This window comes from Zootoca vivipara, chromosome 6 (assembly GCF_963506605.1).
Source record: "Zootoca vivipara chromosome 6, rZooViv1.1, whole genome shotgun sequence".
Taxonomy (NCBI): Eukaryota; Metazoa; Chordata; class Lepidosauria; order Squamata; family Lacertidae; genus Zootoca; species Zootoca vivipara.
Genome location: NC_083281.1, coordinates 1,132,573 through 1,154,595, shown reverse-complemented (window position 1 = coordinate 1,154,595; position 22,023 = coordinate 1,132,573). Strand labels below are relative to the sequence as shown.

The 22,023-nt window shown below is 53.4% G+C and overlaps 2 protein-coding genes across 6 annotated transcripts in view; both read right to left on the bottom strand.

The window, feature by feature from the left end:
* EPS15L1 (epidermal growth factor receptor pathway substrate 15 like 1) overlaps nt 1-13,806 on the bottom strand; it is a 50,882-nt gene extending 37,076 nt beyond the window's left edge. For 4 of the 5 annotated variants that reach the window (XM_035116985.2, XM_035116984.2, XM_035116986.2 and 1 more), the window contains exons 1-8: nt 13,746-13,802; nt 4,871-4,912; nt 3,994-4,083; nt 3,594-3,641; nt 2,674-2,769; nt 2,420-2,485; nt 1,987-2,112; nt 409-468 (exon numbers count right to left, since the gene is read on the bottom strand). In XM_035116985.2, the coding sequence (XP_034972876.2) occupies nt 409-468; nt 1,987-2,112; nt 2,420-2,485; nt 2,674-2,769; nt 3,594-3,641; nt 3,994-4,083; nt 4,871-4,912; nt 13,746-13,790 (573 nt within the window). In that variant the 5' untranslated portion in view covers nt 13,791-13,802. Of the gene's footprint in view, nt 1-408; nt 469-1,986; nt 2,113-2,419; nt 2,486-2,673; nt 2,770-3,593; nt 3,642-3,993; nt 4,084-4,870; nt 4,913-13,745 lie in introns of all 5 variants that reach the window. The other variant, XM_035116983.2, reaches the window with a different exon arrangement.
* Nucleotides 13,807-15,535: 1,729 nt separating this feature from the next.
* Nucleotides 15,536-21,992, bottom strand: CALR3 (calreticulin 3). The gene is made up of 9 exons (XM_060276487.1): nt 21,893-21,992; nt 20,451-20,552; nt 19,071-19,274; nt 18,641-18,735; nt 18,067-18,276; nt 17,632-17,745; nt 16,473-16,616; nt 16,057-16,149; nt 15,536-15,721 (listed from the first exon to the last, which is right to left on the bottom strand). The coding sequence occupies exons 1-9, from the start codon at nt 21,990-21,992 to the stop codon at nt 15,536-15,538; spliced, it is 1,248 nt and encodes a 415-aa protein (XP_060132470.1).
* Between the last annotated feature and the right edge of the window lie 31 nt (nt 21,993-22,023).

Here is a 22,023-nt window from a genome sequence, read left to right as displayed (position 1 = left end):
GATGTTTTGGACTGCAATTTCCACTATCCCTGACCACTAGTCCTGTTAGCAAGGGATCACGGGAGTTGTAGGCCAAAACATCTGGAGGGCCGCAGTTTGGGGATGCCTGATCTAAATCTTTATATGGCCTGCAAAAGCAGCTGGATCAGGCCCCAGCCAGCCTGGTCTCCTGCCCACCTCGCAGCGGCCAACCCGATTCACCCAAGGGGAAGCCCCTCCCCCCCCCAGCAGGACCCTCTCTTCTTGTTCTCCGGCGTTCTAAGGTAGACTGGCCCTGCCCAGGGAGGCTCCACTTAGGGACCAGGAGAAACGGAAGCAGCAGCCCTGCAGTGGCAGCAGCCGCCTCAGGTTGGAGGGGGCTCACCCGGCCCGGGACGGACCCGGCAACCGAGCGCTGGATAAACCTACCACCGCAAACTCGTCTCGGTCGAGGTGGCCGTCCTTGTCGATGTCGCTGAGATCCCAGACCTTCGCAGCCATTGGGAGACAGAGGGAAGGAGAGGGAGAGGGAGAGAGAATGCAGAAAGACATCAGGGCAGCTCAACTACCCCACACTGTTGTTTTTAATATAATAATATAATAACTAGGGCCCTAATCCCTGTGACTGTCACCACCCTGTGTCGATCCATGACGTATCCTGTCCCCTCCTCCCCCCACCCCCTGGTTTTTCCTGTGATTCCCCCCAACCTGTCCCGTCCCATGAAGTATCACACCCCCTCTCCCCCCCCCACCCCTGGGTCATCCCTGTGACTGGCCCCGCCGTGTCCTGACCTATCCTGTCCCCTCCTCCCCCCAACCCCCACCCAGGCGAGTCAGTACCTCCATTCGACCTAGTCTGTAAAGGCTTGGGCATAGTACAGTATGTAAACGGCAGCTGAGGTGCTGTTGAGAGGGAAGGTTCTCTAGGTGTAGTACCAGTGTAGCCGCCGCTAGAGGGCGCTGGTTTGCAACCTGGTTCTTTTCCCAGCATGCACTTTCGGCTGAGTGGTGTGTTTTGAAAGATGGGGTTTTACGTGGCACAGGTGTGACACCTGTCTTTGAAAACGGTATGGGCTTGCTCTCATATTCGCATGCGGCATTGTGTCAAAATTTGAGCGCAATCGGTCAAGCGGTTTTGGTGAAACATGGATACTAACGGACATGGCCAGTTTACATATATATATATATATATATATAACAACAACAACAACAATAATAATCAAGGAGACCAGGGAAGAATTTAAATGTGGGATCCCAAAAAGTGTTTTTTCGTAGAAGAAGAAAGGGAAAAGGGAAAGAATGTCCGACTCCGAATAGACTGTGATCTACTCACAGTGTAAAAAAAACTGGCAGTGATCTACCCATTGTCTTTGGATGGATCAAAGTTGTTGAGCTTTTTGGGGGGAGCCAAGGTGGTTGAGCTTTTCTTTAGGGAGCAAATGAATGAATAGAGCTGAATATCTGAATGAAGGGAACTGAATGAGCATTGTGATATACACAGAACATCATCAAAAGTTGATTATATAAAACACAGTTGAGGGTCCTGTATCCCCAGTCCGATAGTGGAACTTAATCTGGTGGCCCGCTTTTTTGCTAGGAAGCAAAAGTTGCTGAGCTTTTTTAGGAAAGGCAAAGTTCTTGAGCTTTCTTGGCAAAGTTGTAGAGCTTTTTTAGGGACGCCAAAGTTACTGAGCTTTTTGGGGGGGGGAGTAGATCGCTGAGGGGCCAGAGATCTACAGTCATACCTCGGTTTATGTACGCCTCAGTTTGAGTATTTTCAGTTTAGGTACTCCGCGGACCTTTCTGGAACAGATTAATCTACTTTCCATTACTTTCAATGGGAAAGTCCGCTTCAGGTTAAGTACAGACTTCCGGAACCAATTGTGTTTGTAAACCAGGAACACCCTACAATCTACCAGTCGATCATGATCCACCTGTTGGACGTGCCTGGATAGAGGATCAGGCTAAAAACTGGGGAGGATACGAGGGGGGGGGATGTCCGCTCACCCTTCCCAGGATATCGAGAGGCAGCTTGGAGTTCAGGAGAACCGGCTTCACTTTGTCCCCCGAGAGCAAGCCGTTGACGGGCAGGAGACTCTCGAAGATGCCGTCGAACTTGGCCTTTTCCTCCATCTGGAAGTATAAAGTTTGAGGGTTTTTTTTAGGGGGTAATTAGGCTGATGGTTGTGTAAGTCTGATGCAAATGTTCAATTTCGTTGTTCTGCGTGGGATAATGACAATAAAGATTATCGTATCGCATCGCATCGCATTGTAAAGGGAGCTCTGGATCCGGGGAAATGGCAAGTCCTTTTCGCCAGGCCACCCCGGGAGGAGGAGGAGGAGGAGGAGGAGGAGGAGGAGGAGGAGGAGGAGGAGGAGGAGGAGGAGGAGGAGGAGGAGGAGGAAGAGGACCCCCTTTCACGTGGGGGGGGGGACTCACCCTGACGGCCCAGTGAGCGTCCAAGGAGGAGGAGGAGGAGATCAGCAGGGGGCTAGTGCTGTCGGGCTGGAACGAAGGAGAAACAGCGCGTTGTCAAGACCCCCTCCCCGAAAGGTTTCCACCCCACAAATCTCCCCAAACGCGGAGAATATTCGGAGGCCGGAGCTCCGGCGGAAAGGGGTTGCTGTTTCCCCCACCCACCCCCCGGAGGAAGGTCTTGGAAAGCCAACGGATAAAACGCCCGGCGCACTTACGAATTTTGGCGGAGGCAGTGCCAAGGTCAGGTTGGCGAGGGCGATGTCGTGCCCGTTCTGCGCGCAGGCCACCAGCCGCAGCGCCACGAAGAAGCCCTGGTTTAAAGGCAACAGACAAGGGGGGTCCCTTTGTGTCTCAAAATGATTAATTCCAGCTAGGGTGCATTTGATTCAAATCAAATCGAAATTCAAATCGCTAGTCAGGAAGGCTTGATTTAAATAGCTTTTTTTTACAGAAAGATTCACTCTTGCTGGTATCATCTTAAGGTTTACAAGCAAATTTCCAGAGTAGTTTTTACAGTTATATCAAAAATTACTGATTTGTTTTCTGCTATTAGGAATACGTAAGACAGATAATTATGAAATTACTGTGAGGTTTAAGAAGTTAACTGTTTACATTGTGGCAACTTTTCTGCTGTACTTTATGGGAAGGAGAAAAATGATCATTTCCTTAATAACAATGTCAACAATTTAACTAAAAACAATAACATTATAGCATATGTATCCATGTTTGTTAACTGATGTGGTAACTGATTTTTTTTAATTTTAAAAAACAGCTTAGGCTGAGTTTTAACACACATGAAAAACTTAAAACAAATCCTCATTTCCTGATGAACAACCTTTGGACTATAACGGAACTTAAATAGAAAACTATCTTTAGAAAGGTTTTTCCTCCAAAAGCGTTTTATTTTAAAAATTCATTTAGTTTTTTTTTAAAAAAACCCAATTTAAATCAAAAGAATCTGATTTAAGTTTTTAAAAATCCTATTTTATTTAACTAAATAAATAATTTATTTAACTAAAGCAACGGCATTATAGCCTATTGCAGGTGAACGGACTAGATGGAGTCTGGGGTCCCTATCCAAGCTTAAACGGCTGTAGGAATCTTTCAACTCCTAGGGCTGGGCATCGCAACGTACCTGTTTGTCCAAGAAGCCTTTACCCTCCGGATCGGCCATATCCCAGATCTAACAAAACACACACACCAAGGAGAGGGAAAATGAAAATCATGCACCGATCCGGCACTATTGCATTCCCAAATGTGAATTCCAGAGACTTGCTGAGATTGCCAAAATTGCTGCGTTCGGGTTGGGCTAGATGACCCACAGGTTCCCCTCCCGACAATTCTACGATTCTGTGAAATGGGGTCACGGGCCTGTGTTCCGGCGGCATTTCCGGAGCGGGGAATGGCTTTGCGGCCCCTGCGGCTAAAAAGGGGAAGGAGGAAGGCAGAGGCTGGGATGCTGCCCCCCCCCCCAAAACCCCACCGAGGACGGCCAAGCTCCTTCTCTCCGAGATCCCGGGCCGAGCTCAACTTACCTTCCCCAGAATGACGTCGGCCAGCCCCGATTTCTTGAGGAAGAGGGCGGCCTCGCTGGCCCCGATCCGGCCCGTGCAGGCTGGGTCCACCTGTGAGGAGCAAACAGTCACACCTGAGCTGAGATATAATAAATAATAATAATAATAATAGAAATTCTTATTTATACCCTGCCCATCTGGCTGGGTTTCCCCAGCCACTCTGGGCGGCTCCCAACAGAATATTAAAGACACAACAAAACATCAAACATCATTTAAAACATCCCTCCCCAAGCCAAATGCAACCCCCAGATTTTGGGGGGCTGTCGAGCTCCTCTGCTCGATTTCCTGCCCCGGGTCTTTCTGACGGGGCCCGACTGGCACCTTGGGGCCCCACCTGCCCTGCCTCCTTGGTGAGGTTCTCCCCACTCAACCGTGGGGGGTTGGGGAGGGAAATATGGAAAGTCGTGGGGCTGGCGCAGCCGCTCAGTGGCAGAGCAGCTGCCCTGCGTGCAGAAGATCTCCAGTTCAATTCCACTGGCGCATCTGTGCACTCGCCGCCTACAGCCCTACAAAGTCGCTGCCGGCCAGTGCGGGCAACGCTGAGCTCGGCGGGCCAATGTTCTGTGTCGGCGTAAGGGCAAGTTTCCTCTTTGAATCAGCGCTTTATCCAGAGCCACGAGGCTGGGGTCCTTTTTATTTTTAGCAGGTGGGCGGACAAAAGCCCCTGGTTCAAATCCCACTGGTGGTATCCCCAGGCAGGGCGGGGAGAGGCTGCCGGCCCGAGACCCGGGAGAGCTGCTGCTGCTGCCGGCCAGTGCCGGCGACACCGAACCCAATTCTTGCCTCCTCCCTGGGGGTTTCCAGGGGAAGGAGGGCGAAGGGAGCGCCCAGAACTTGCCTGCTTGTAATACGTCTCGTAGAGGGGGGTCCCGGCGAAGAGCTAGACAGGAGAGGGGAAAAGAGGGGTGGGGAGAGAAACAAGGTGGAAAACATATTCAAATACAGAGAGCCCCCCCCTTCAGTGAATCCGGTCTTTATTGAGACCCCCAAGAAATGACCCTCCCTTGACGCTCATCTGAAAGCGGAGGGATGGCTTTGTGGGAAGGGGGATCAGGGGCAAGAGAGGGCAGGCAAGCCCCAAAGCAGAGAAAGGCCATTCTCTCCCCCCCCCATATAATTTGGGATGAAAACCTTCAATGGCTCCAGCCGGGCACAGGGTTGCACCCCAAAACTATTCGGAGGGCGCCGGGTTGGGCAAAGGGGAGCCCGGCAGATCACTCCGGATTGGGGACAGGAAACTCGGCCCACGCTTCCGAGGGCCTGCCCGCCATTCCTAGGGACGGGAGCCTGGGTGTGCCTGTGGCACTCCCTGACACTGGAGGCGGAAGCAGAGATTCCGGCATCCCAGCCCAGATGGGCGGGGTATAAATGACGAAATTATGAGGACTGCTCTCCCTTCCCCCTCTTTCGGACGTGGCCTCTGCAATGCCGACAGGCGCATTGATTGATTTTCATTATTTTGCCTCGCGGCATTTTTCTGTTTTTTTACTGTTGGGCATCCCAGGAGGAAAAAATGCTGAGCTCTCCCTTGTCTCGGGGCGGCTGGCAGGAGGTCCACCTCCCCGTGCGTCTTCCCCCATTGTCAACAGAAGGAGCCGGTTCCTCGGCCTCAAGGACAGGCGGCTCAAATAGAGGTCAGGCTGTGCCCTACCCAAAGGCTGCATGTTCCATTTCGGAACAATATCCGCCTGCAGAACCAAGGCGGGTCGGTCCCCAGCTCCAGGTAAAGCTTGGCTTCCAAATGGAAGGGGGAACAGAACCCCCCCCCCAAGGAGGTAACGCAGCCACCCCAAAATAAGAGACCCCAGGAAGCAAAAGAATTTCAGGTTGGAAACGTCCGACTTTCAAACAAGGAAAGAGCTTGGAGTCCATCGGAAGCAAAAGGGTGTATCTGATGTGAACAGAAACTCGGATAGATAAGCTAACTGCCAATAGAACACAGGGATAATAATAACAATAATGGTTATTATTATTATTATTTGGATGCCGCCCCTCGGACAGGGTTGCCCCAGCCGCTCTGGGCGGCTCCCAATATTAAAAACACGGTAAAACAGGTTGCAGGTTTGGCCCTGGACAGCAAGGGGGAGGGGACAAGGCGACCCTCAGGGTCCAACTCTGAAACCTGCGTTGCGATGGCCACAACGGAACGACCCAGACTCATTCTTCCTTCTCCCCGAACCCCAGTGACGTTTATTAGTATTTTTCCATTTCCATACTGCTTTATATTTCAAAGAAAAATCAGAAACGCTGTGGAAGACCAGCTGTTGTTGGGTGCTGTGGCCAAGATTCCTGCCTCGCTGGGGGGCTGGACTGGATGACCCTCGGAGGGCCCCTTCCGACTCTACGGTTTTATGAAACGGCCGGGGAGGGGGGGGGAGAAGAGGGTGCATCTGGCTGGCTGGAGAAGTTGGGCAAACCCCACCAGAAACTTCCTTCCCCTCCAACTGAATTGCACAACCGGATCCTTTGAAATCTCGTGGCGGGGAGCGCGTTTGAGGGCGCAGATATCCCTCGCGGCCACCCCCCCCCAAATGTGGGGCTCCCAGCTCCCTGCAGCGGCTGCAACCCCACATCCTTCCAAGGCCCAGCCAGCTCACACGGACAGGCAGCTACTGCGCCCCAGATTTTTCAAGCAGGGAGCCTCTCCTAGCCCTCCCCAGAGAGGCTGCCGACAGGGATGTTCTACATTCCAAGCAGGCCTCCTCTGGTTGTATTCCTGCCCTCTTGTTAGCGGAAGCGCGGCTGGGTTTCCTATAAAAATTGGGGGGCGGCACGAGACGGGGCAGGGCGCCGTTCTCGTCCGGTTCACCGCCCAGCCAGGTTACAAAACAAGACAGCCAAGTAAGTAGGATTCCTCTTCTAGACCCAAGAGGCTGCCTCTCTGTTTGCGGCATGGCGGGGAATCGCAGCTGGTCCAGGAGAGTCATAAAGGGGGCCGTGTCTGTCTTCTGGCGCATATTAAGGAGCAGGGGAGATGGGAGTCGGTCCTGGTTTTCTTGTTGGGGGGGTGGGGGGGTGGAAAGGCAGCCTCTCTCCCCGTTCGCCCTAGCCTGGTGAGGGAAATGGGAGCTCAGAAACGACGAGGCCCTCACCTGACTTTGAAACAAACCACCAGCCAGCTAGATACCTCTGGGTGCCCCAAACAAGGAGGTATGAGGGTGGCCGCCCTTCTCTAGGCAGTTAGAAACTCAAATATAGAATCTTTATTGCCAAATGGCACCTGAAACCTGGGCTGCGGTCACTGCAATAGAATATGCACCATCCCCCGTCCCCCCGGGATAATAATAATAATAATAATAATAATATTCCCGTGCTCTTTTTGGAAAAAATGTTTAGGGGCGCTCTCATTTTCCTACTCATATTGAAATACTGCCCCTCAATGAGGCCAAACGTAGATTCACAAAATGTTTAGGGGTATGTGTTCCCCTGCATTCCCCCCCCCCAGAAAAAAGCACTAGTTTTTTTCATTTGTATCCCACTAAAAGGGACCCAGGTGGTGCTGTGGTTAAACCACTGAGCCTAGGGCTTGCTGATCAGAAGGTCGGCGGTTCGAATCCCTGTGACGGGGTGAGCTCCCGTTGCTTGGTCCCAGCTCCTGCCAACCTAGCAGTTCAAAAGCACGTCAAAATGCAAGTAGATAAATAGGAACTGCTACAGCGGGAAGGTAAACGGCGTTTCCGTGCGCTGCTCTGGTTTGCCAGAAGCGGCTTTGTCATGCGGGCCACATGACCTGGAAGCTATACGCCGGCTCCCTCAGCCAATAATGCGAGATGAGCGCGCTACCCCAGAGTCGGTCATGACTGGACCTAATGGTCAGGGGTCCCTTTACCTTTACCTTTATCCCACTATAAATTTTAAAGAACTGCTCTCAAAGTGGCTGGCAACATATAAAAACATCAAACAGAACAACCCAGAACAAAACCAAGCTTCGAGGAAAGTATTTCAGATCCTTCAATAATAATAATAATAATAATAATAATAATAATAATAATAATCATTTACTACTTATACCCTGCCCATCTGGCTGGGCCTCCCCAGCCACTCTGGGCAGCTCCCAACAGAGTATTAAAAACACGATAAAACCCCAAACGTTAAAATGTTAAAAACACTTCTCTGGCAGCCAGAGATCTCTGTGCCGTTTCACAGGTAGCCTGCTTGAGAAGCTGGAGGTTCCACTGAACCACGGCAACTTAGCCAGTTTGATCCCTCCTCCTCCTCCCTCCACAATCCCATAATTTTATCACGTCAATTACAGAGTTGTGTGGCTGAATCTCCCGTTCAACGAGAAAAGCGAGGAAAGGGAGCAGGCGAGGATTTGACCCGAGGTGAACTAGCTGGGTGGAGGTTTCCCTCCCTCTTGCTTGTCATAGCTGGAATTCCAAGGCAACCCTGAAGCAAGGCGGGTGCTGGGAGATGTGGGATTGGGGGGGGGGGAGGACACACAGCAGAGAGTTAAACTTCGGAACTCCCCGCGACAGGAGGCAGGGATGGTCGCAAGAAAGGGGATTAAAATGTGATTCCGTGGAGGAGGAGAGGGCTATGGAGGGCTCCGCAGGAAGATGGAGAAGGGCGGAATTCATAGAATCGTAGAGTTGGAAGAGACCACAAGGGCCATCCAGTCCAACCCCCTGCCGAGCAGGAAACACCATCAAAGCATTCTTGACATATGCCTGTCAAGCCTCTGCTTAAAGACCTCCAAAGAAGGAGACTCCACCACACTCCTTGGCAGCAAATTCCACTGCCGATCAGTTCTTCCTAATGTTTAGGTGGAATCTTCTTTCTTGTAGTAGGAATCCATTGCTCGGTGTCCACTTCTCTGGAGCAGCAGAAAACAACCTTTCTCCCTCCTCTATATGACATCCTTTTATATATTTGAGGATGCAAACGAATTCCTGCACAACCGGAACCAAAATGCTTTTTTTCTGGGCACAAGAAATCGTTGCCACTCGTCTCTGCTTCCCCCACCTCCTGGTTGCAAATAATATTCCCACTTTACGAATGCTCTGCGTCCCCATGAAGAAAAAGAGGTCGGGATAAGGCAAAATATATGAGCGACTTCCCTTCTTTTAACTTCTCGAAGTCCTTAACCGAGGCTCAAGGCTGTCCTCCAAACTAGCCGGACGTCTAACCGAGAATCCATCACGCCCTGCCGTTTTTTAAAAACAAGACTTCTGAACCGTCTTGCCCCCCCAAACGGTAACTAGACGTTCCGTTTTGGCGCTGCCAACCCCGGTTTAAGGAGCTGTTTGGCGCTTGGCACATATACATCAGAGTTTCTAACACTGCTTAAAATTGGAAAAAGGGGCAGACGTCCCTTTGCGCAAAGGACCCAAAGCTGTGTTTTTGTGGGCACACGTGTGTGGCAGGTCCTGCCTGCCCACCTTTCGCTCGGCGGCGCCAGGAGTTTGCGAGCACGAGGGGGGCAAGCAAAGACCCCCCTCCCCACATGGAGTCAGAGTGCCGTGTCCCCCTTGCCTCGCCCCACCCCTTCCCAGCATCATCCCAACATCCCTCGTCTTTCGACCATGTGCTCCAGGAGCACCATCTGGGCACCCGGAGTCGGAGCAGGCTTCCCCTTGCCAACAGCAAGAAGGCCTTTTCTCTCCGCTCGACAGCAGGCCGGCCGCTCTGCAGGAATACAAATCAGCACACACACACACACACACACACACACACACGGCTCTCCAGACTTGGGTCCGTGTCCAAGGAGGGAGAGGCCTGGGAAGCGGCTCTCGGTGCCCGGCTGGTCTGGACCGCAGGCCAGCCCACACCCCCGGAAGGGAGGCAAAACAGCTCCCTCCCGGCTGCAGTGCCCGCCAGGAGGCGAGCAGGGGAGCTTGCCTTCTGCAGAGTCAGGGCCCTGGGTCACCGGTTTGGTGCAGCGGCCCAAAAGATGCCTGTTAAAAGCAACCGGCAGCCCTCTCCTTCTTCCATGAATTAGCATCTTGCTGGCATCACGGGAGTGCCCTGGGGGGGTGGTGAAGCCTGACCGGCAAGTTTGCAACACTGAAGCGACCTCCCCCCCCCCCCGGGGCACAAGCCCGGGCAGGGTGTCTCTGGGGGTCCTGGGCTGCCCAGATCCGGCCTCACTGATGGGGGGGGCAAAGGAAAGCAGAGTGAGATGTTTGGCACCCAGCCGCCTCCAGATTTGTGCAGGGTTTCCTCCTGAGGCTATTTCCCCCCCAAATTAGAATCATAGAATCATAGAGTTGGAAGAGACCACAAGGGCCATCCAGTCCAACCCCCTGCCAAGCAGGAAACACCATCAAAGCATTCCTGACAGATGGCTGTCAAGCCTCTGCTTAAAGACCTCCAAAGAAGGAGACTCCACCACACTCCTTGGTAGCAAATTCCACTGCCGAACAGCTCTTACTGTCAGGAAGTTCTTCCTAATGTTGAGGTGGAATCTTCTTTCTTGTAGTTTGAATCCATTGCTCCGTGTCCGCTTCTCTGGAGCAGCAGAAAACAACCTTTCTCCCTCCTCTATATGACATCCTTTTATATATTTGAACATGGCTATCATATCACCCCTTAACCTTCTCTTCTCCAGGCTAAACATACCCAGCTCCCTAAGCCGTTCCTCATAAGGCATCGTTTCCAGGCCTTTGACCATTTTGGTTGCCCTCTTCTGGACACGTTCCAGCTTGTCAGTATCCTTCTTGAACTGTGGTGCCCAGAACTGGACACAGTACTCCAGGTGAGGTCTGACCAGAGCAGAATACAGTGGTAGTATTACTTCCCTTGATCTAGATGCTATACTCCTCTTGAATTATTCCACAAGGTTTCCCTTCTCCCCGATGGGCTCCCTTCCCAGGTGGACGAGCCCCACCTGCCCCCCACCCCCTCTTGGTCTGCTCCAGAGCCTGTCTTCGCCTGGTTCAGCCAGCCTGCCATTGCCGGGATCGGGGCCCGCTGTCGCCTGCCGGCAGCTTCGAAAAACCGCAAGTGAGAGCTGAGTGCAGGGTGGGGTGGGGTGGGGGCCAAAGGTGGGCAAACTGCCCCAGAAGGAGCAGGACCTCCCCTGGCCCCCCACGGAGGGCATTTTCCTACCTGTCCCAAACCTTCCAAGTTTCGTCGGATGCCCGCAAATTCTAAGGTCACGAAAGAGAGAGGAGAACCTTCTCTCTACCCGCCATCTGTAATTTTATAAAACGCCATCGCCGCCCGACGGATGGATTTAATTCTCTGCAACTTTCCCTCAACACACGGCGCCTAGCGAGCATTCGGAACATCAAAATATCGGAAATACAAGCAGGCAATATGCAGGCTCTGGCGCTTCGTTCAAAAGGGGCCAAAACCAGTTGCCTGTTGCGAAGCAAGTTGCCAGTTTCTCTCCTCCCTGAACTTAGGCCACAGACGCCCGAAGCTTTGCTCTCTAGCCAAACAGACCCGCCACACTCCAGAACACTGGAATAAATAATAATAATAATAATAATAATACCCTGCCCATCTGGCTGGGCGCCACAGCAATTCGGGGCACCTGCTGACCAATGTAAAAGCGTACTGTACTAAAACATCGAAAATTAAGAACTTCCCTAGAAGCTGCGGTTGCTCTCGCACTTGGGTCCAAAATCCCTCAATGGAGATCCCTACGCCCATTCCAACGCTCGGCCAACAGGAATCCGCTCCGCTTCCCCCCCTACAGATTGCAGGGGAGACAGATCCCTTCGAGTCACATAACAGGGACCCAGAGTTCATCTAGTCCAACCCCCTATGACGCAGGGACCTTCCGCCCGATGCAGGACTTGAACTCACAACCCTGAGACCAGCAAGCAGGTTCTGGGTTCAGTGGAGAGACTCAGGAAGCTCCTCTGGCCTTTGTGAACCCGGCACCCGCACCCGGCCCTTTGGGGAGCTGTGACACGAGAGATTTCGCAACCCCCACTGGTGACTCAACGCATCCAGCAGGCAGGGCAGGCAGCTTGGGGGCAGGGCATCTTGCTTGGCCTGCAGAAGGCTCCGGGTTCAATCCTGCGACAACATCGCCGGGTCATGCTGGGGAATAAGGGTGCCTGCTGAAGGCAGAATCTTGAGGACTAGAATCCTAGTTGAAATTTAAGGAAAGGGCCACAGCTCCCTGGCAGGGCGCCTGCTTGGCCTGCAGAAGGCTCCTGAGAGTTGCTGCCAGCCTGTGCGGGCGGCACTGAGCTCGCCCGACGTCCACCGAGGGCTCCTTGGCGCCTTCTTGGGGTCTTTCTGACCCTTGTGCCCCTGCGGCTACCTGGAGAACAGGACCCTCTTCCCCTTCCGCACGGGGGTCCGGGAGACTCAAGCCCCACTGCTGGCCAGGGAGAGGTGGCCCTCTGCACCCGCTCAGAGGCGCTCTGGTTCCCTGCGCCAGCGGGCCTCGCGTCGTGTGTAGACGTGTCATGGAACTGGGACACCCCCCCGCATGACAGCCATTGAGTCCCACCCCCCACAACACAGCACTCTCAGCTTTTAAAATACCCCACCCTCAGAGAATACTGGGACCTATAGGTCACCCCTAGCAGAGCTACAATTCCCAGAACTACAACTCCCAGGATTCATGTAGGGGGCGCATGCCCCCACCCTCTCCTGCTTCTGGCTAGTTCAACTGCTGTAGGGTGAATCAGTCAGACGAGTGGGGCACTATTATTATTATTATTATTATTATTATTATTATTGGCTTTGGGGGGGCACAGGACCAGGTGCATGGCTTGAGATCTCCCCCCAGCCAAAGGTCCGACTCCTCTCCAGTCCATTTGCTCACGAGAGGGTCCAATTATTATCTTTTGGGGGGGTCCAATTATTATTATTTGGGGGGGGAACGTGTTCAGCATCTTCCTCAGAAACGCCCTGCATGGGGGCCTCTCCTGGATCAGGTCCTCTTGGTGGAGGGGGGTGCCTTCTGCAGGGGGAGACCCTGCCAAGAGGCCCACCCCACCCCCCTGCGACAGAAGGAGCCCATCTGGCGGGTGACACCCCCACCCCCACCCCGTGCCGCCAGATGGACGGGCAGGCAAATCCGAGTCCTGGCTGAGGCTGACCCCCAAGAGGCGGGGACCACCCCCACCCCCTCTCCCTCCCTGGGGGGGGGGCAGCCCTGCCAGGTAGGCTGGTCTGAGTCACACACCCCCACCGCTTGGGCGTGAGGGAGGGGGGGTGCAAGATGGGGTTGCGAGGCAGCCTTGGACCTGCCTACTTGACCCTGGGGGCCTTCCAGACCCCCCCACCCCAAGACATGGGAGGAGGGGGCTGCTGCCTGGGACACTTGAGAGGCGGGGGCTCAGCCCCTTTCAGGCCCCCTCCCTAGGCACTTGGGGTGTGGGAGGGGGATCCCTTGGGTGGGGTGGAGGAGAGAAGGGGGCTCAGCCCCTGCAGTCCCTCTGGTGGGGTGGGGGAAAGCTTTGAAGCCCCCCTCCCTAGGCACTTGGGATGTGAGAGGGCGACCCCTTGGGTGGGGTGGAGGAGAGGGGGGGGCTCAGCCCCTCTGGTGGGGGGAGGGGGAGAAGGGGGAGGGGACGCCCCTCCTCCCTCCCAGGAAACCCTCCAATGCATATCATGGGGGGGAATGAGGCGATAATCCAGGTTGGGGGGTGGTGGGGGTCTCCCTGCCCGGCTCAGCCCCCCCCGTAATTTGGGGTGGGGTGGGGGGCGCCCCCCCAGCTGCTGCCCCCTCCGGTGGGGAGGGGTCTCCCATGCCATCGCCCTCCTCGCCCCCCCCAAGGGGACCCCCCCTCCCCGCCGGCTACCTGCGCTCCGCCGCTTCCTCCGCCGAGGGGGCCAAGCGCCGCCATCTTCCTCCTCCTCCTCCTCCTGGAGGGCGGGGCCGGGGCCAGGAGGGGCGGGGCCCGAGGGGAGGCGGAGCAGCGGCACCTGCCGGCCAGGATGGGAAGAGGCAGCCGCCGCCGCCGCCGCCGCGCCAGGAGGCGCTCTTTGCACATGCTCAGAGGCGCTCACCACCCTCGCCTCTCCCTGCCCCCACCAGGCTCAGAGGCAGCGGGTGGCATGCCCTCCGGTGTTTCTCCCATGAAAAGAGGGACGGACGTCCTATTCCATCCCCTCCAAAATTTATCCCATGAAAATAGGGACATCCTATTCCATCCCCTCCAACGTTTCTCCCGTGAAAATAGGGACGTCCTATTCCATCCCCTCCAACATTTCTCCTATGAAAAGAGGGATGTCCTATTCCATCCCCTCCAACGTTTCTCCTGTGAAAATAGGGATGTCCTATTCCATCCCCTCCAACATTTCTCCTGTGAAAATAGGGACGTCCTATTCCATCCCCTCCAACATTTCTCCCGTGAAAATAGGGACATCCTATTCCATCCCCTCCAACATTTCTCCTGTGAAGATAGGGACGTCCTATTTCATCCCCTCCAACGTTTCTCCTATGAAGAGTGGGACGTCCTATTCCATCCCCTCCAACGTTTCTCCCCTGAAAATAGGGACGTCCTATTCCAGGTATCCCCAAACTTCGGCCCTCCAGATGTTTTGGACTACAATCCCCATCATCCCTGACCACTGGTCCTGTTAGCTAGGGATCATGGGAGTTGTAGGCCAAAACATCTGGAGGGCCACAGTTTGGGGATGCCTGTCCTATTCCATCCCCTCCAATGTTTCTCTGGTGAAAATAGGGACATCCCAAGGAAAAGCAGTACATTCCGGGATCAAATCAGAAACCAGGACAGCTTCTCTAAATCCAGGATTGGAAAATAGGGACACTTGGAGGGTCTGGGATAGCCTAGTCAGTAGAGCATGAGACTCTCAATCTCAGGGTCATTGGTCATAGGCATGGCTGTGGGGAGGGGGCAGGGGGACAGCTGTCCCCCCCATATCAATCAAAATCAATACAGATCTGAGGTTCTGCCCCCCCCAAGCCTGCCTACCAAAAAAAACCCTGGCTATGCCCATGTCCTGGGTTCGAGCCCCACATTGGGCAAAAAGATTCCTGTCTTGCAGGGGGTTGGGCTGGATGACCCTCAGGGTCCCACTTCCAAATCTAGGATTCTGCAATTCTACTAGCAAGCTGTGAGGCAACCTCTGCTAAGCAACCCCCCCCCCCCAAGTGTTTTGGGCCACAGCTGCCATCTGCCCAGGATGATGTAAAGAAAAACGATGCCCTTTCCCTGGACAAGTGAAGGCAGGAGTGGGATTCTCCCCCCCCCCAAAAAAAGAAACCTGGTGGGGAGTGGGAGAGAGGAGGGGGCCGCTAGAGGGGAGACAGGAGGGAGAAGCTCCCTGGTTTGGGTTAGTGCGCCCCCCCCCAAATACACACCCTTTTCTCCCAAGGAACCAAAGAGCATTTGAACAGGGCAGGGAAACTTTGGCTGTTTATTGAACTTTTCCAGAGCTAAGTTCACTGAAAAGGCCCCTGCTTCCTTTCTCTCCCTCTGCACCCCTCTCTTCGCTCACCCTAATGCGTCAGCCGTCAGCAATAAGGCTTTTCCAGGAACATTTGAACAGCGTAAAAATAAATGCAACCCTTCCTTGCCCCTTGCCCCTTGCCCCCAATTTCCCAGTCCAGGTCTGAGGAGGAGACTCAAAGCTCCTCCTTCTGTGCCACAATCCTTGTCTCTGGGGTGGTTTTCTTCTTTTTCTTCTTCTTCTCCTTCTTCTTCTCCTTCTCCTTTTTCTTTTTCTTCTTTTTGGCCTCCTCCTCAGCTTCCCTTCGCTCCCGCTGCTTCTCTTCCTCGATCTGCTGCTTATTCATTTCTTGCTCGGGGTCCTGAAAGGGGGATTGCGAATCAAAACCCGAGGGAGAATCCTCTCTGCTTTCCACCGGGTCCACCATACCTGGAGGATATTGGGGACCCGGGGGAACCGGCCGGCCCAAGCCCTCCAAACACGGCCCTCTAGCCTTCATTGAGCTGGGAAGAGCCTCATTTCAGGAGGCAGAGAAGCCCCCCAGTCAGGGACTGGAGAGGCTGGGGCAATGGGTGGCCACCCCAGGGCCAGCGACCCATCTCAGAGAGCGGGCAGTGCCCAGAGATAGATATAGATAAACCCAGGAGATGATGCTGCACCCTTTTGCCCTACTGGAGCGAGCAAGACCTCTGCTACCTTTGTTTCTCCCCAGGTCTCGTCCCCAAATTCTTCCGCGTATCCTTCATCATCCGTGATCAAGAAGTTGTCGAAAATGGTTCCCGATCGCACCTGCAAGAGAGTGTCTCTTGTCAGACGCTGCCGCTGGCTCCTTTTCGTGGGCGGGCGGACGGGCACACCTTGCTCCCAGCCAAAGGTTCCCATTTATTAGGGACACTCATGCCCCATTTCGAAAAGCCACCAGAACGACAGACCGTGTTTGATTGCGGGGTTGGGGAATGGCGCGCCATTTGCCCTCATCCTGGCTCTCCAGCCCTCCCGGGCCACAGAGCCCACTGCAGGTGACCTCTGGGGCAAAGAAGGGAGAGGAGCTGAACAGAAGTCCCCCCTCGCTGGCCTTTGCGGGGAACAGAAAAACAGGAAGCCCCACTGACCTGCCACAGGTCCAGCCCAATGACACTGATGTTCTCGTAGATGGAAATGGTGGTGTCCGGCAGGTACTCTGGATTAGCGATTTGCGGGTGAGGCCAGATGCCTTTGAACCTGGGGTTAGGGATCTTCCGGGGCTGCCATTCCCCCTGGAAGAAGCCACAGGATGTTAGAGGACCCCATCGTTCTGCCCGGACACTGAGGTCCAGCTCCGAGGGCCTTCTGGCGGTTCCCTCCCTGCGAGAAGCGAAGTTACAGGGAACCAGGCAGAGGGCCTTCTCGGTGGTGGCGCCCAGCCTGTGGAATGCCCTCCCGTCAGATGTCAAGGAGATAAATGTCAGGGAGCTGGGTATGTCAGATGTCAGATGTCAGGGAGCTGGGTATGTTTAGCCTGGAGAAGAGAAGGTTAAGGGGTGATATGATAGCCATGTTCAAATATATGAAAGGATGTCATATAGAGGAGGGAGAAAGGTTGTTTCCTGCTGCTCCAGAGAAGCGGACATGGAGCAATGGATTCAAACTACAAGAAAGAAGATTCCACCTCAACATTAGGAAGAACTTCCTGACAGTAAGAGCTGTTCGGCAGTGGAATTTGATGCCAAGGAGTGTGGTGGAGTCTCCTTCTTTGGAGGTCTTTAAGCACAGGCTTGGCAGGCATATGTCAAGAATGCTTTGATGGTGTTTCCTGCTTGGCAGGGGGTTGGACTGGATGGCCCTTGTGGTCTCTTCCAACTCTATGATTCTATGATTCTAAACAACTACCTGACTTTTACAAGACATCTGAAGGCAGCCCTGTTTAGGGAAGTTTTTAATGTTTGATGTTTTATTCTGTTTTTAATGTTCTGTTGAAAGCCACCCAGAGTGGCTAGGGAAACCCAGCCAGATGGGTGGGGTATAAATAAATAAATATAATTATAATTATAGTTATTACAGGCCTCAGCGCCCATGGCCCAAGCTAGCCATTTCTCCTCACAATTTATTTCACTTATGGGATGCCTTAAATTGACTTATGGCGCGGCGGTAAACAATCACGATTTAGAAACAGAAGGCAGTTATGCAGAAAGCGTGTTTAAAAGCTAAACCAACAGTTAGACAAATGCAAAGAGCCACCCAGCTTCATCTCCAAGGCGCCCCCCCCCTTGACTGGAAAAGGAGCTACCCTACCCGGTAAAGTGGATTCTTGAGCTGGGGGGGCTCCCAGGGGCCTTGTGCCACGGCATCCCAGTCCTTGGGTTTCTCGGCGCTGTTGTCTACAATGTACTCGGGGACGTCCCAGTCCTTTTGCGGAGGGAGAAAGAGAGTGGGGGGAGAGGAAATAAGCAAAATTAGCAAACCCTGCCCAGGTCTCAGGGAAAGCCACAAGGGATGCGACTCAGCTGTTCCTTAAGGTCACTGAAAGGGGAGGATTAAGAGGTCCAGCTCCTCATTTGCCTCCCCCTTAAGCCCAAAGGGGGGGTCAGAGGCTGTTAAGACACACCTGTTCTAGCTGGGGGCGGGGAGATGCCCTGGCTCTCTGGACTTCCTGTGTCCGAGGCCTTATAGCCAGCTCTCGGGCATGGCTCACCCACACCAGAGCTGCAAGCCTCTGATAATAATCACCTCCGGCTTGGTGTCCTCTGGGTCGTCGATTTCGGCAACGTCATCCCAGTTCTCCGGCTTCCTCACCGTTGGGTCGTTTATCGTCCGCGGGGGCAAGAAATCCCAGTCATCTTCCAAGTCGCCGGATGCTGCCCTCTTGTTATCAATTTTCACTTCGTACGTGTGGTTGGGTCTTAGAACCAGTGTGTACAGGTGAGTGAATCCGTCTACCTAAACCCAAATTTTATTATTAATGAACTCTCTGGACCCAACAAGGGTCATGTGTGCGCACATGTGTGGGTAAGTCTTTCAAGGATCCTGGCTAGTTCTAGAAGCTCAAAACTGGCCAGCAGAGCTGAAAACATATAATGAGAAGCTGCTCTTTTCTCTGCCACAGGAAAGGCTGTTCTTCAGGTAAAAGGCAGGGAGAAGTGAGGGGCAGCAAAAAGTAGCTGCCACGATGCCCCCTTCCTCTCAGGGCTTCCAAGCCAGCCACCCTTCCAATGACATGCCCCTGTTCTCCATAAACCACCCCCCAACTGACTGCCAAGGAGGATATTGCAAAACGGAACTTAAAAACACTTCCCGCACTTACTTTGCAGCGGATTTGCCTCTTAATGGGATAGAGTTTGTTCTTGTGGTTTAAAATGACGTGGACCTTCTTTATGTCGGAGCCGCAGATGTCAGGCCCTGAGAAGAGAAAGGGACGGGTTTTGCCTCTCAAGCGCTACTTTAAGCTTTCAGAAATTGGCTCGCCTCCTGAAACACATCTGATAAGATGATGGATATTTTAAGGAACGGTTTCCTAACCGTTCCTGGCACCGACGCCAAAACACGGCAGGTTACAGCTTTGCAGAAGTGGGGGATCCCTAATGAAATCACAGAATGCGAAGAGGTTTTGAATATACCGTATGTTTTGGGGGCACCCAATGCAGAAATTCAGGACAGACTTGAGATCAAATTGACACCCAATGCCATTTTTATCTGGCTCATGTTTTTTTTAAAAAACACCCCAGCCATCTCACCAAACATGACATAATACAGGGATTCTCCGCTCATGTTCTTTTGGTCCAGGTCGGAGGGGAAGATTTTCACATATCCGCCACCGCAGTCGATCTTCTGCTCATGCTTGACCGTGTACTGAATGACCAAAGGCTTTCCTCTGTTGCTGAAGGGCTTAAACCGTGACGAAATGGCATAAAACCTGACGTTTTCTGTCGTCTGCAGACCTGCAACGCCAAGGCAACGTCTCAGACCCACAGACGATAAATGTGAAGCCTTACCAGTACAGTCAAACCTTGGTTTTCCAATGTCTCGGCTGCCGAACGTTTCAGAAGCTGAACGCCGGAAACCCAGAAGTGAATGCTTCTGTTTTTTCATGCGGATTTCAAAGGGGCGAAATCTGCATGAAAATCCCGATTTTGCAGCCAGCCCTTTGATCCTCGGTTTTCGAACGTTTCAAAAGTCGAACGGACTTCCGGAATGGATTACGTTCGAAAACCGAGATTCCACCGTACTTTATTCCCTCGTCCCAATAATGAGCACAGCTCTGATTTTGTGGGGACTATCATGAAAATGGAGAACACAACGCTTTGGTTGTTGTTTAGTCGTTTAGTCGTGTCCGACTCTTTGTGACCCCATGGACCAGAGCACGCCAGGCACTCCTGTCTTGCACTGCCTCCTGCAGTTTGGTCAAACTCATGTTCGTAGCTTCGAGAACCCCTTCATGGATCAATGCCTTATCGTGGCGAAGGGGCTTGAATAACTCAGAGAAGCTATGAACTATGCCATGCAGGGCCACCCAAGATGGACAGGTCATAGTGGAGAGTTTTGACTAAACGTGATCCACCTGGAGAAGGAACTGGCAAGCCACTCCAGTATCCCTGCCAAGAAAACTCCATGGACAAAGACAACAGGCATATAACACAACGCTTATCGTTAGTTATATATGATTTGAAGCTGCGTTTTTGAAACAAATTCATGCGTGTTCAGTTTTGTCCGGCTGGGAATGTGTCGCTGGACTCTGAAAACGCCTCTCCTTTGCATGGACGCAGAACAAAGAGAAACGTCTCGGCGTATGTCAGGCCTAGGCAAACGCGGCCCTCCAGAAGTTTTGGGACTACAATTCCCATCATCACCGACCGCTGGTCCTGGTAGCAAGGGATGATGGGAGTTGTAGGCCCAAAACATCTGGAGGGCCGCAGTTTGCCTAGGCCTGGCGTATAAACTAACAGTAACTGCCCCACCCCATGGCTGCCTCTGGTCCAACCCCACACGGTCATGTGGCCCCTGGAAAATGGCTTAGAAGCTAACGTGGCCCTTGGCGTTAGAAAGCTTAAGAGCAGGGATATGTCAATGCAGCTGATGTTGTGTTGCGAATGTGTCATTGGAGGACGTTCCCAAACCTTTGTCCGTTTCGCGATCTCCGTAAAAGCTCCCAGCCGTCAGCCGGAACTTCCCGTAGTTGGATTTGTGCTGAGAGAGCACCCACCTCTCTTTCCATTTTGCTGTCGACAGAGAGGGAGGACACTCGTCACGACAGGTGGAAACACAAGCAAAGCCTTAAAACCCTTGGGAAAGCGCAACCCCCCCCCCACAGCGACACACGTCAGGAAGCGGGCAAGCGAAACACACCCGGGCGCTCATTCAGTGCGCTTGAACGATTGGTGTACCTGTGTGTCTGTATTTGTGTATCGATCGCACAACCCAGCCAGATGGGCGGGGTATAAGTAATAAATAATAATAATAATAATTACGAAGGGTGAAGTTACAGGGAGCCAGGCAGAGCGCCTTTCTGGTTGTTGCACCCAACCCTGTCAGACGTCAAACAGATCAACAGCAATGTGATTTTAAAAGACATCTGAAGGCAGCCCTGTTCAGGGAAGTTTTTTCAAGTGATGTCGTATTGCGTTTTTACTATTGGCGAGCAAATTACTGAATCCGTGTCGCTTAATGATGCGCGTCGAAAAAGTGTGTTGCCAACGTGAAAAGTGTGGGAACCTCTGGGTTTCAACAAGGACCTGGAGAACCTGGGCTCAAATCTTCAGCCGGCCATGAAGCTTACTGGGCGACGTTCGGGGCCAGTCCCTGACTCTCAGCCTACCTTGAAGGGGTGTTGTGAGGATAAAATGGGGGGATGCAAGGAGAACCACGCAGGCCACCCTCGGATCCCTTGGAGGAAAGGATTAAGCATTAAGTATAAAAGTATTAAGGTGACAAGTTAATTAAATAAATGGTGTGCCAGTTGTTTTCTAATTTTGGGAGATTTTAAAGAAATGTGTTTTATTGCCCTCTACATTTTCAATCCCTGAATGGGTTATTTTAAGGCCCCATTAATTTTTGCGCAGCGCCTTGCGCCTTTGAAGGCTGTTTCCACAATAATGCTTCTTGGTAGCTCAGTTGGCGGAGCATGGGACTCTTAAGTTGCAGGTTCAAGCCCAACATTGGGCAAAAGGATTCCTGCATTGGGGGGGGGAGGGGTTGGAGGAGACGACCCCAGGGGGTCCCTGGGGAAAAGGCGGGGAAGAGGCTGGACTCGTGAGTGTACATGTGAATAGACCCCCAGACGCGTGTCAAGGGGGGGAGAACCCCCGCGCCCAACTTCTCCCTCCAAGCAGAGCCTGAGCAAAAGGCGGGGAAGAGGCAGGACGTGCGAGCGCACGTGTGAACGGAGCACCAGACGCGTGTCAGGGGGGGGGACACCGCCCTCGCCGCGCCAGGCTTTCTCCAACCTCCAAGCAGAGTCTGGGGAAAAGGCCGGAAGGGGCTGAACTCGCGAGTGCACGTGTGATGTGAATGGGCCCCAGACCCGTGTCAAGTGGGGAGGTCCCGCCCCTGCCTCCTCCACCTCCGTCCAGGAACTGCTCCCGGAAGTAGACGGTGCCTCGGGCGGGCAGGGCCAGCGCCACGGCCAGGGCAGCCAGCAGCAGCCGGGCGAAAGAGCTCATCGCGAGTTGGAGGCGCAACGGCCACTGAGGG

Excerpts from the sequence above, each read along its gene's own strand:
- CALR3 (XM_060276487.1), bottom strand. The coding sequence starts at position 21,992 with ATGAGCTCTTTCGCCCGGCTGCTGCTGGCTGCCCTGGCCGTGGCGCTG. Across the intron at positions 20,553-21,892 it reads GGAGCAGTTCCTGGACGGAG|CAAAATGGAAAGAGAGGTGG; the intron begins GTGGAGGAGGCA and ends CTCTGTCGACAG. Across the intron at positions 18,736-19,070 it reads CCTGTATTATGTCATGTTTG|GGCCTGACATCTGCGGCTCC; the intron begins GTGAGATGGCTG and ends TTCTCTTCTCAG.